Here is a 14461-nt window from a genome sequence, read left to right on the forward strand (position 1 = left end):
TACAACCACAACTGGTTCATAGTCAAAAGTTAAAAATTTAAAGGTCCATTTATTGAAGCTTTGAAATCATGGAAAGCAAGTTCATGAGAGTATGTGGTTGGAACAATCTAGCAGCATGGGAAGCTGAATGGGGACAAAGCTCAAGAAGCATTGGATACAAAAAAGACATTCTTTATCATTACCAAAAACACACGATTCATATCATAAAACGGAAGGGCTCAGCTCTTGGCAACAGGGATGGAGATGGAACAAAAGTAAAGCATAATACATTGTAGTAAAACATTCTTTGGTTCCTACATTCTATAGTAATGCTTGTGTTCAAGGTGAAGTCCTCATTAGGATCAAAAAGTCTCTATGAGGATTGCCTCAAACAAAACTTTTGCAATCCAAATTATCAACGTGGATGTTTTTGGCTTCCAAATAGGGTCGTCTCCACCGACGCCAAATCTTACAGAGATTACCAACGAAGCTTTGATGGAGGAGGCTTTCAGGTACACAGATTATCATCCTTGCTCTATGTTCTCTTTGGGGAAGCGGGATTTCTCTTCTTCTTCTACTTCTCCTGGGCGGGATGGGGTAATCATCGTCATTGATGGGGATCCGAACGGGGTTGTGGTTCAGAAGCAGTTGGGGGAGCAGATTTGGGCCCTTTCAGGGTGATTTTGGCGGATGGGAAGGAGACGAAGGTTTCTGGTTTGTCGAGAAAGGCTAATGGGGTTGTCGAGGAGGTGATAGAGGATGTTTCGGAAAGGGCTATTCAAGAGGTTGTGGAGGAGAGGGACGAAGTGGGTGAACCATGCTGGCATTCCAGTTGCTTGGCTAAGTTTAGCCGCTGCTTAGGAATGCCGACGGAGGGGCTCGAAGGGGAGATTTTGTTTTTGCTAAAAAGAACGAAAGAGAGGAAACTTCAGAAGGGGAAGTTGGATGGTAGGAAAATTAAAAAATTGGAGTCGTCAAAGTTTGAAAGGGAGTTGAGAAAGTTGGAATGGACTGTGAATTATCTTGGAGGAGGAGAAGAGAGAAGGGGTGGGGGGGAGAGTTTTTGCAGGTCTAGATGAAGATTCATTTGATTGTGATAAGAAGAAGGTGATCAAAGCCTTGATAAAGAAGAATAGGGTGGATTTGGTTTGCTTACAAGAAACCAAGATCTAGGAAATGTCAAGGGGTCTTGTTCGTAGTCTAGGAGTGGGGAGATTTCTAGAATGGGGAGCTGTGGATTCAAAGGGTGTTGTTGGTGGTATAGTGGTGTTCTGGGATAATAGGGTGTTGGAATTGGTCGACTTAAAAAAGGGAGTGTTGTCAATTTTCTACCATTTTAAGAATTGTGAGGATGGTTTCATTTGGACTTTTACAGGGGTTTATGGCCTGACCCTGAGGAGAGATAGGGAGTGTTTCTTGGGTGAGCTGGGGGCCATAAAGGGTCTTTGGAATGGGCCTTGGTGTGTTGTTAGGGATTTTAATGCCATCTTAAGCCCTGAAGAGCACAATAGGGGAGGGAGTTTGAATTAAGACATGAGAAGGTTCTCAAAAGTAATAGAAGACCTAAGAGTTAAAGGAATTGCCGCTGCTTGGGGGTCCTTTTACCAGGAGTGGAGGGGTGAACAATCAATCATTTTCAAGACTAGATCGATTCTTAGTTAACGAGAAGTGGGATTGCCGTTTTAGTGGTTCGAGGCAATGTGTCCTCCCGAGACTTGTGTCTGACCATTTCCCGATTCTTTTAGACGGAGGAGGTCTGAGAAGAGGCCCCTCTCCTTTTAGATTTGAGAATATGTGACTAAAAGTGGAGGGTTTTAAGGATCTTTTGAAGTCTTGGTGGGAGGGGGACAACTTTAGTGGCTCTTCAAGTTTTATTTTGGTGGAAAAACTAAAGGTCTTGAAGTCCAAATTGAAGGAGTGGAACAGAGATATTTTTGGCAGGGTTGAATATAGGAAGGATTTGGCTTTGGATCAGGTGGAGTTTTGGGGTGCTAAGGAGAAGACTAGCAGACTGTCTTTGGAAGAGTTGGAAGCTAGAAAAGAAGCGAGGGAAGAATATAAAAAAGGGGTTTTACTAGAAGAGATTACTTGGAGGCAAAAATCTAGGGAAGTGTGGCTGAAAGAGGATGACAGAAATACGGGCTTCTTTCACATAATTAGGATTAATGGTATTTGGCTTTCGGAGGAGAATGGAATCAAGGAAGGGATAGTCAATGCTTTTAGGTCTTTGTTGTCCAACCCAAGGGACTGGCGTCCTTCTTTATTTGGGTTGCAGTGTGGGTCTTTGGAGAATATGGATGCTTGTGCTTTGGAGGTGTCGTTCACGGAAGAGGAGGTGTTTGGTGCGCTGCTAGGATGTGGTGGGGATAAAGCTTCGGGGCTTGATGGCTTCTCTATGGCTTTCTGGTAGTAGTTTGCTTCGAACTTTGTGAAGGATGACGTGATGAGTTTCTTCAGGGAATTCTATGAACACGGAAAATTTGTTAAAAGTCTAAATACAACTTTTCTGGTCTTAATCCCAAAAAAAGCGGGGACTGAAGATTTAAGGGATTTTAGGCCTATAAGTTTGTTGGGAAGTCTGTACAAGTGGCTGGCCAAGGTTTTAGCCAATAGGCTAAAAAAGGTGGTTGGAAAGGTGGTCTATAAGGCTCAAGGGGCTTTTGTGGAAGGTAGACAAATCCTAGATGCAGTGCTGATAGCCAATGAAGCCATTGATTCGGTCTTGAAGAATAATGAGAATGGTATTTTGTGCAAACTTGACATAGAAAAGGCATACGACAATGTGGATTGGTATTTTCTTCTCACAATTATGCAGAAAATGGGTTTTAGGGAGAAATGGATTAGGTGGATCAAGTGGTGCATATCCACTGCAAGCTTCTTTGTGTTGGTTAATGGCACCTCTACGGGTTTCTTTCAAAGCTCAAGGGGATTGAGGCAAGGCGATCTACATTCGCCTTATTTATTTGTGATTGTCATGGGGGTTTTTAGCTTTTTTTTTAAAAGGGTTGTGGATGGAGGTTTTATGTAGGGTTGTAGGGTGAAGGGTAGGAGTGAAGAAGGGGTTCAGATTTCCCATTTGTTGTTTACCGATGATACCTTGGTGTTCTGCCAAGCTTCTCAAGACGATTTGACCTACCTTAGTTGGTTACTTATGTGGTTTGAGGCCATGTCGGGGTTGAGAATAAACTTGGAAAAAAGTGAACTCATTCCAATAGGGAGGGTAGAGAATATTGATGATCTTACTTTGGACTTTGGTTGTAGAGTGGGTAGTCTCCCGTCCACTTATTTGGGTCTTCCCTTGGGTGATCCGTTTAAGTCAGTGACAGTATGGGATGGAGTGGAAGAGCGTTTCCGTGGAAGGTTGGCCATGTGGATGAGACAATACTTATCCAAGGGAGGGAGGGCGACTCTAATCCGAAGCACTTTTTCGAATTTACCCATATATTTTATGTCCTTGTTGGGCTTGCCAAACTCAGTTAGACGGAGACTAGATCAAATTCAAAGGGATTTCCTTTGGGGTGGTGGTAATTTAGAGCGAAAGCCTCATCTAGTAAAGATGGGAGTTGGTGCGCTTAAGTTAGAAAAAATGGGGTTTGGGGGTCAACTGTCTATCCATTCTCAATAAGGCTCTTCTTTGTAAATGGAATTGGTGTTTTGCAAATGAGAGAGAGGCCTTGTGGAATCAAGTGATTAGAGGGAAGTATGGGGAAGATAGAGGGGGTTGGTGCTCTTGGGAAGTGAGAGAGGCGCATGGTGTGGGGTTGTGGAAAGGAATAAGGATGGACTGGGAATTGGTGGGCGCTAGGATTTTATTCCTTGTAGGTAATGGGCGGGGGGTGAGATTTTGGAGAGATAGATGGTGATGGATTCTCCTTTGTGTGTGTCATTTCCTTCCTTGTTTGCTTTGTCTGTTGATAAGGAAGCGTGGGTGGCGGATATTTGGGACCCTTTGGTTGAGGGGGGTTAGGGGGGTTGGAATCCCTGTTTTTCAAGAGCCTTCAATGATTGGGAGGTGGAGAAGGCAGAAAGATTCTTGGAACGACTTCATGGGAAGAGAGTGCTTGGAGATGTGGAGGATATGGTGTTTTGGACTGAAACCAAGAGTGGAAAGTTCTCGGTCAAGTCTCTCTACCTTGCTCTAGAAGCGAGTTGTCCTTCTTTGTTTCCTTCTAGCTGCATTTGGTATGTGTAGGTGCAGCCTAAGATTAGTTTCTTTGTGTGGGAGGCTACATGGGGCAAAGCCTTAACCCTGGATCTTGTTCAGAAAAGAGGATGGGCCTTGGCGAATAAATGTTTTATGTGTCTTGAGAAAGAGAAGACCATAGATCATCTTCTTCTACATTGTTCAAAAACAAGGGTCTTATGGGATTTACTCTTTACTTTGTTTGGAGTGTCATAGGTGTTGTCTTCTTCAGTTAGAGAGACTCTCCTTAGCTGACATGGTTCTTTTGTGGCAAAAAGCGCAAGAAGGTGTGGAGAACTGCTCCTCTCTACATTTTTTGGACGGTTTGGAAGACGAAAATAGATTGGCCTTCAAGGATGATGTTTTGTCAATCCAGAGACTCAAATACTCTTTTGTTCTTTCTATTTGGTCAGAGGTTAAGTTGTTTATAGTTGATTGCCCTTTAACTATAGTTAATTTTATTGATTGGTTGGGCTCTAACTAAGGTTGTTTGCTAGGCCAGCTGGGTGTTTTTCTTCTTTTTTGGCCTTTGTATAGGTATTGTATACCTTGAGTCGCTTTTTTGGCGTATCTTTTTATATGAGATTTTTCTTTACCTATCAATATATATATATATATATATATATATATATATATATATATATATATATATATGAAATTTTTAAAAAGAAATTTTATAAATTTCTAAATAAGACTTAAATAACCAAATTTTTACAAAGAAAACTTTATAAAATTCTAAATAAGACTAAAATAACCAATTTCTACTAAACTTAACCCTAAATAATTTAGGTTAGTAAGATTTTTTTCTTTCTTCCTATTATTGAATAGATCTTGACAACTCATCCCATTAGGATTCTTTCTCTTTTTGGATTTTTGGTAACCATATGAAGTAGGCATTCTCAGAGCTACCTACTCGTAAACAGTATCATGTATCATGAGTAAATAATAGAAAAAAATATATATAAACATATGAAACCACATAAATAATGTAAGGTAAAAACTATAAAGCAAGATAAGATCAATTTCACATAATTCAGTAGGGTTAATAGAGGTAAATATGGGCATTCATCAGTATCATATATATGTAAACATTGAACTATGGAATTTTTTATGGACTTAATTTAGAAGTTAATATAACACTAGCATAAATTTTTCATCACAAAATGAACTTTCAAATGTTTTTAACCATAACTTTGAAGTCAAAGTTCTAAAAGGCCCCCAATAAAAATTAAGTTCCTACAAGTTCCCAACTAAATACACCAAAAATAAACTATGATCATAGACAAATATAACCACTGCCTGTCTGTATTCATTATCAAGCCCTTAAAAATTAAAAGATAATAAAAGTAATATATACTAGGTTGGGTCAAAGATAGGAATCTTGTAAAAGGAATATGATGCACATGACCTTGATTAGGAACAAGTTATGACTTCACCCTTCTAGTTGTGTTATGTGACTTTTTCTTTTCTTTTCTCATGTGGTTAGACATTTTTTATTGCACATGAATTACAATTATTATATTTGAAATTACACCCTCATTTTTGTATTTGTGGTTGAAGTGTAATGTCGTAGTGGGAGTTTCTTCTTCTTCCTCTTCTTCATTTTTTCTTTTTTTTCTTTTTCCATAGTTATTATAAATTACAACTGTAAACCAAAACATATATTGCAAAATATTATTGCTATACAATATGATAGTTGATACCTGCAATATGTGGTCACTGATTAGGTATACCATATACCTCTTTAGTGATGCTTAAGGAGTTTATTCAAGTTCTTATTCATTCCCTAGCCTCATTCTAGCTTTCAAGTTTGTCATCATGAATACATGGATTATGTGGTCAGCTATGGACCCCAACTTCACGAAGTTACATTTGGTAGTTAGAAAGTTTGTTACAGCTTTTTCTTTTTTACCTCATTGCATTGTTTCACTTTCAATTTTAAAATAATAATACTTTTTTGTTGACACTTGTGTTGGTTTTCTTAAAGTGTTATGTAGAAGGTTAGATATATTTGTTTATATTCTTAGTTATTAATTTTCGTGTACTATATTATGTATCCCGTAGCCAATATTTGGGCTCTTTTTGGCCAAGTTTCCATATACTAATAGTTGGGGTTGAATGGCTAGCACCTGAACAATTGTAACAGAGTAAAAAATTAGCTCTACATTGAGCTGATTGATGAAACAAATTTGAGTATTTGAGACCATTAAGTGATAAGGATTTGTTGGATTAAGATGAATTATATGTTAGAGAAGGCAAGTTTTAAAAAAATAAAAAAATAAAAAACGAAAACAAAAACAAAACAAAAACAAAAACTGAGACAAACAATATAATAAAACCTTGTCTCAAGCAAGTTTGTGAAGTTTCCCATAATAATGTCAAAGAGTTAAATAGAAAGGTATGATTTATAAATCTTACCTAAAATGTCGATAAGGGCAACCGTGATGATCTCCTACACCAGGAGTTGATGAAATAATTTTTTGACAAGAATAAGGTGTGTAATCCTGCAAAGGAAAAAACAAAAATGTTTTGAATGTTGTTGGTTTACATGCACATATAGGAAGTCATATCTTATTTTTAAGCACTTTCAAGTATCAAAAAGGTGAGCAAAACGTCAATATGTGTACAAATAACATCAATAAAGGACATAAAATTGCATAAATGTTTCAATCATTGTTGTCAAAATTGCAATATGGATTATAGCATCATACAATTCTTACCTCATCTAAGCCATTTCAAGTGTAGATAGGAGTTAGGAAAGATCCTCGGCCCAAGTGTTTTCGGCCGCCCTAAATCAGATGAGGACTCATGCTTGTTTGGTTTGGGGAACAGATTGGGCCAGGCCTTAGCATTATTAAAGGGATCTTTAGATCCATAGGGCTCAAAGGAGATCTCTTTGGGGGGTCAAGAGAATAGGAGCTTCCTTAAGTTGTGTTTTCATCAAAGGGGGTGTCTTCAAAGTCAGGCAGCTAGGGGGCTCACAAATTCGACATGCTAGCTTCACTGCAAAGAGGTTTGAAGGATGTTTTTTCAATTATTGGTTGTAATCTTGTTGGCAAGCCTCGTCATCGGTGGGTCATTCCTTGTGCACAGATGACGAAAACTTCTAATTCCCAATTTTTTCTCTTCTATTTATGAAACCTCTAAGTGGCATGGTTTCCTTTCCTCTTTTCTATGAGGGTGGTTCTGATTACATGGGAGAAGAGGGGAGGACAAGACGAGAACTGGTTATCATTGACAATGAAGTTGAGAATTCTCTCTTGGAATGGTAGAGGTGCTTAGTAGTCGTCTGCACCCATCCACGATCAAAGAAACTCTTTTAAGTTGGCATGACTCCTTTGTAGGAAGGAAACAGAAAAAAGTATGGAGAGATACTCTGTACATTTTTTAGACTATTCGGAAGGAAAGAAATAGAATAACACTAAAAAACAACGAGCAATCTGATCAAAAGTTGAATAAAATGTTCTTTCCTCAGTAACCTTTTAGCAACTTTATTTCTATTTATGGAGAAAGCAAGCAGTGGTAGCAACAAGTCATGCTTTTTCATGTCTTTATCCAGAGAAAGAGAGAGCATTCAAAGCTAAGGCACAAACCATGTTGTGCTGTTAACAAATAGGTCAAAATTCTGAACAAAAATGTAACCACTTGATAAAAAACAAGCTTAAACAAATACGCCTAATATGATCCACTCATGACATGTATGCCATAGAATAATGATGAGGAAAGCTAAGTATTTTTGAGGTTTCTTCATTGAAAAGAAACCCTTGAAGTAGGTTACAACTTTATTTAAGTTTAAATGACACATTTATCATTTATTATAAAGGTCATAACAGGTTAGATGAGTTAGTTTTGTCAAACCTTTACAACATAAGCACAATTAGAACTAGGCAAATCTACATCAACTTTGTGCCAAGAACATTTAAAACCATATAGTTTTGGTAGGTTGCCTAAAGAATTACTACCTTGCTTACTGCTGGCTCAATCAATGGGAGGGGTTTTCAAAAATCATAATTTGTGTGGGAAAATGTGAATTATGGTTGTAAATTAATGGCTTGTATTTTGCTGTGTATAGTAATTATGCTAGTTTAGGAGAGTTTGTTTGTAACAGCTAAAATTCCTAGAATTAGGTTAATTTAGTTAGTTTCCTATTTTGTTAGAGTATGTGGGATTTGATATAGCCTAGTAATTAGTTTCCTTTTCTATAGCTAAGATTTTTCTGTATAAAGCTAATGTAGTTTTCTGAGAAGGAAGGAGAATAAAATTATTCCACAATTCTGCTCTCTCAATTTACGTCATGGTATCAGAGCTGAATTAGGATCCTTGGAATTTATTTTGTTTCAGCCTTCATTGCTGAATACAGTGCCCAATTTTTCTTCTGTTTTTGAAACTCAAAACCGAGCATTTGTTTCCTCTCCTGGAATTTTCATTTTCTTCTTGGCCTTCATTGCCATTCATTTGCCTTTTTTTTGCCTTCATTGTCAATCTGATCTCTTGGCCTTCAATGTTGTCTATTGTTGACCCACGTGTTTTGCCTGTATCACCTAGAAATTGCCTTTTTTTTTTCGTAAAAAATGTCAGAGATTGCAGAAACAACCACTACAGTCCAATCAGAGGAGATTATTCAACCCCAACATTCCGGAGAATTGCAGAATATCCAGGCTGCATATAGGCTGGATGGAAAAAATTATCTGAAATGGTCCCAACTTGTTCGCACCGTGTTGAAAGGGAAAGGGAAGATCAGCCGTCTCATGGGTACAGGGCCGAAACTAGGAGATCCTCATTTTGAAGCATGGGATGAAGAAGACTCCATGATTATGGCATGGTTGTGGAATTCTATGATTCCTGAAATCAGTGACACATGCATGTTCCTAGCTACTACCAAGGACATTTGGGATGCAATCCAATAGACGTACTCTAAGGCGAGAGATGCGGCCCAAGTATACGGGGTAAAGGTGAAAACTATTGCTGCTAAACAGGGAGATAAAACTGTTACTGAGTATGCTAATCAATTGAAATCTTTATGGCAAGAACTTGATCATTACAGGGTGATAAAGACCAAGTGTCCCGAAGATGCTGCTATTCTCAAGGATTTCATAGAACAAGATCGAGTCTATGATTTTCTTGTTGGACTCAATCCAGAATTTGACCAAGTGCGAATTTAGATTCTTGGCAAGCAAGAAGTTCCGTGCTTTAATGAGGTGGTGGCATTAATTCAAGGAGAGGAAAGCAGAAGACGCCTGATGCTTAATCCACAATTAACGGACAGCTCAGCTATGGTGGCTGGCAGTGGTAACAATTCAGCCACAAATATGGAAAGAGTACTAGTTTCTGGCAATGGAAGATCTAGTCAACCAAAGACTCAAAATCGTGACTACAAGGACAACTTATGGTGCACTTATTGTAAGAAGGCACACCATATGCGTGAGCGGTGCTGGAAACTACATGGAAAACCACCAAGTCGAGAGTGGGGACAAAAGGGAGAACAACCAAGTAATAATGGTCAGGCCCATGTTACAACAGTACAACAGAATGGAGCAACACCGCAAAAGATAGGCAGTCTTAATCAAGAAGAAGTTGAGAGGCTGAGGTCTCTTATTTGCAACCTTGACAAACCAACAGGTACTGGTTCATTGGCGTATTCAGGTAAGTTTCCATTCTCTATTGGATTAAATGTCTCGGATATAACCTTTGCCAACTCCTGGGTCATTGACTCAGGTACTACCGACCATATGACTCATTCACCAAACATTTTTTCCACATATTTCCCATGTTCAAGCAGTAGAAAAATAGCCACAGTCGATGGCTCCTTGACCACTGTAGCAGGTATAGGAGATGTCAAAATAAGCCCATCACCATGTTCTTCATGTCCCTATGTTAACCACGAACCTCATTTCTATCCAAAAACTCACTCAAGATTTACATTGCAATGTGGTTTTTTTATCATAGTCATTGCGCATTTCAGGACGAGGATTCGGGGAGGATGATTGGACATGCTAGAGAACGGGATGGACTCTACTATCTCAAAGCACCAAGTCAATCATACATTACCAAAGGCAAATCATCTCATTCTTTTGTCTCAGAAGTTTTTTCATTCAATAAAGAAAAAGTTTGGCTTCATCATCGCCAACTTGGACATCCATCATTTAGGGTTATTAAAATTCTGTTTCCTTCTTTATTTAAAGGTCTAGACGTCGAACATTTTCCTTGTGAAGTGTGTGAACTTGCTAAACACAAACGTGTGTCTTTTCCAGTTAGCAATAAAAGAAGTTCTATTCTTTTTTATCTCATACACAGTGACATTTGGGGTCCTCCTATTCCTAACATTACTGGGGCTAAATGGTTTGTTTCATTCATTGATGATTGTATTCAAGTCACTTGGATTGTTTTGCTCAAACATAAATTTGATGCCAGTACTGTCCTTCCAAATTTTTGTTCTATGATTAAGACTCAATTTGGAGTCAATATCAAAGATTAGGGTCGGATAATGCTAAGGATTATTTCAATCAAGTCCTAACTCCATACTTTCAGAGAGGAAGGAATAATACATGAGTCATCTTGTGTTAACACTCCACAGCAAACGGGGTGGCAAAAGAAAAAACGGTCACCTTCTTGACTCAACCCGATCCTTCATGTTTCAGAAAAATGTGCCTAAATCCTTTTGGGGAGAAGCAGTTCTTACAGCTGCTCATCTCATAAATAGATTGCTTCTAGATCTTGGGATTCAAAAGTCCAATGGACATACTTTCAACATTCTATCCAAACCTACACACTACAAACAATCTTGTTCCTAGGATATTTGGGTGTGTGGCATTGTCCATGTTCATAATCAAAACAGGGGGAAGTTAGATCCACGGGCATTAAAATGTGTTTTTTGGGGTTATTCTTCAACTCAGAAAGGGTATAAGTGTTACCATCCTCCATCAAAAAGATTCTATGTCTCGGTAGATGTTACTTTCCATGAACAAGAATCTTATTTCACTATTCCTTATCTTCAGGGGGAGAATTTGGTAATGGAAGATAAGGATAGGGGGGATTTTTTATTCCTTGATCTGCCATCACTTCCCTTGTCAAAACAATCTCGTCCCACTGATCCTTTGATTGAAACCTTACCTAAATTGCCCGATCAGCCTGAACCTGTGCCTAAAAATCCAAAATCTGCCCCTGAGAATGTGAGATTTCACAAAGTGTTTTCGAGGAAGAAGACAATTGTCCCTGAATCTGTGCAAGTCCAAGACTTCAACCCAAATTCTGAGAATCAGGTAACAATTTCTAATCCTTCATTGCAATCTGAATCTCATGTGAACAATGATGACCAGGACCTCCCTATTGCTATTAGGAAAGGGATTAGAGAATGCACAAATCGACCTCTATACCCTCTTACACACTTCCTATCCTTTAAAAAATTTTCACCATCTCATAGAGCCTTCCTTGTTAGCCTAAACACTATTTCTATCCCTACCACCGTATCCGAGGCTTTGACCAATGAAAAATGGAAACAAGCTATGAATGTGGAGATGGAGGCATTCGAAAAAAACAAAATTGGGAGTTGGTAAAAATTGCCGATAGGAAAGAAACCGTGGGGTGTAAATGGGTTTATACTGTGAAATACAGAACAGATGGATCAATAGAAAGATACAAGGCTAGATTGGTTGCAAGGGTTATACTCAAACCTATGGATTGATTACCAAAGAAACTTTTGCTCCGGTCGCAAAGATGAACACTGTTAGAGTCTTGTTGTCATTAGCAGCTAATTACAATTGGGATTTGCAGCAATTTGATGTCAAGAATGCTTTTTTGCATGGAGAACTAGAGGAAGAAATTTATATGGAGGTCCGCCAGGTTATGACAATAATTTAGTTGCTCATAACTGTATGTAAAATTAAAAAAGGCCTTGTACGGACTTAAGCAATCACCACGAGCATGGTTTGGAAGATTCGCAAGAGTGATGATAACCATGGGATATAGGCAAAGTCAAGGAGATCATACGTTGTTCATTAAACACTCATCTTCGGGGAGACTCACACTCTCTTGGTGTATGTCGATGACATAATAGTGACAGGAAACGATGACAAGGAGAGACATGTCTTAAATCAATGTTTGGGCTAAGGAAATTTGAGATCAAGGCTTAGGGAGGTTGAAATATTTGGTATTGAGGTGGCTCACTCTAAAGCAAGGGCATTTTTTATCTCCCAACAGAAGTATGTTACAGATCTTCTCACAAGAAACTGGCAAGAACCACATGCAAACCAGCAAGTACTCTAATAGATCCGAATCTTAGACTCGGAGAGGCAGAAAATGATGCTACAGTAGATAAAGAAATGTATCAACGCTTGGTGGGAAGGCTCATTTATCTATCTCATACACGACCAGATATAGCAGATGCAGTGAGTGTGATTAGTCAATTCATGCATAGTCCAAAGGAAGCTCATCTACAGGTAGCTTATCGAGTGTTACAATATCTCAAAGGGACACCAAGTAAAGGTATTCCGTTCAAAAGGAATGGAGGGTTAGTACTTGAGGCATACACAGATGCTGACTATGCTGGCTCAATTATTGACAGTAGGTTAACTTTTGGATATTGCACCTTTCTTGGTGGAAATCTCGTGACATGGAGGAGTAAGAAACAGAATGTGGTAGCACGGTCTAGTGCGGAGGCAAAATTCCGAGCAATGGCTCAGGGTGTGTGTGAACTACTATGGTTGAAGATCGTTTTAGAAGACTTAAAGATTAAATGGGATGGCCCAATGAGACTCTATTGTGATAATAATCTGCAATCAGCATAGCTACAACCCGGTACAGCATGATCGAACGAAGCACATGAAATTGACAAACACTTCATCAAAGAGAAGTTGGATAGTGATTGATATGTACACCTTATGTGTCTACACATGGTCAACTTGCCGATATACTTACCAAAGGGCTAGTAGTTCAGTGTTTCAAAGCTTTGTATCCAAGCTGGGAATGGTGAATACCTATTCACCAGCTTGAGGGGGAGTGTGGGAAAACGTGAATTATGGTTGTAAATTAATGGCTTGTATTTTGCTGTGTATAGTAATTATGCTAGTTTAGGAGAGTTTGCTTGTAACAGCCAGAATTCCTAGAATTAGGTTAATTTAGTTAGTTTCCTATTTTGTTAGAGTATCCTATAAATCATGGGATTTGATATAGCCTAGTAATTAGTTTCCTTTTCTATAGCTAAGATTTTTCTGTATAAAGCTAATGTAGTTTTCTGAGAAGGAAGGAGAATAAAATTATTCCACAATTCTGCTCTCTCAATTTACGTCAATTTGCATAATACAGAATGAAATTCATGACTGCTTTTCATTGACCGAGATTCATTTCTAATATCAGATCGTTCTTTCAATCTTCAATAGCCTGCACCCACTCTTTCTTGGTCCACTGTCCTGTCTTAGCCAGCCCTGTCCTCTACCCAATGGAGTAGGTGTGGTTTATTTTAGATTAGGTATGCTAGGGATGAAAAGAACCATATACCTGCATCAACTTCAGGCTAGTGAGGGGGGTGTAGATAATTATGAGTTTTTTTATCTTATCTGTTAGTTTTAGTTAGTATTTTATCCATTAGGCATTCAAATTAAATAGGGTCGGCTTGAATTAGAACTCTTTTATTTTGTTGTTTTGGATTATTCTTTAGAGGTATCTATATCCCTAGTTTTTAGGAGAAGTCCTTGCTAATCAGTTAGAGCAAGAGCCTATTTATTTCCCTTGTTTTTTCACAAAGTTAAAAAAGAAAAATAAAAAAAAGGTCTATGCATTAAAGACTTTATGGTATCAGAGCAGAAAATCTTATGAATCCCGGCAATGGTAAAGACGGCCATGACAGGTAGCAGTGGCAGAACTGATGCATGAAGAGACAGCCAGATTCAGGCGAAAATGCAAACAACAGCAACGTTCCAGGTCAACGATAACACCTCCCTGTAGATTACCACACACAAATTAAATGGGAAAAATTATCTTCAATGGTCCCAGTCTGTCAAATTGGTGATTTGTGGCAGAGGAAAGTTGGGCTTCCTCACCGGAGAAACAAGTGCACCAAACAAAACAGATCTGACTTATTCGTCATGGGTAGCAGATAACTCAATTGTAATGGCATGGCTGATAAATTCAATGGAACCAAAGATTGGTCAGATTTTCATGTTTCTCTCATCCGCAAAGGCAATCTGGGACTCGACAAGAAAAAAAATACTCGGATATGGACAATGCAGCACAGTTTTTTTATTTAAAAACAAGAATAAAAGAGATGAAGCAGGGAACGATGAGTGTTACTCAATATAACACTGA

General features: G+C 38.5%; 1 protein-coding gene across 1 annotated transcript in view; it reads right to left on the reverse strand.

Moving 5' to 3' along the window:
• Positions 1–14461, reverse strand: part of LOC117913779 (probable DNA primase large subunit) — a 37687-nt gene that overhangs the window by 2818 nt on the left and 20408 nt on the right. The window contains exon 16 of the mRNA XM_034828814.1: positions 6581–6666. Within this exon, the coding sequence (XP_034684705.1) occupies positions 6581–6666 (86 nt within the window). The remainder of the gene's footprint in view (positions 1–6580; positions 6667–14461) is intronic.

This window comes from Vitis riparia, chromosome 5 (assembly GCF_004353265.1).
Source record: "Vitis riparia cultivar Riparia Gloire de Montpellier isolate 1030 chromosome 5, EGFV_Vit.rip_1.0, whole genome shotgun sequence".
In the NCBI taxonomy this organism is placed as follows: domain Eukaryota; kingdom Viridiplantae; phylum Streptophyta; class Magnoliopsida; order Vitales; family Vitaceae; genus Vitis; species Vitis riparia.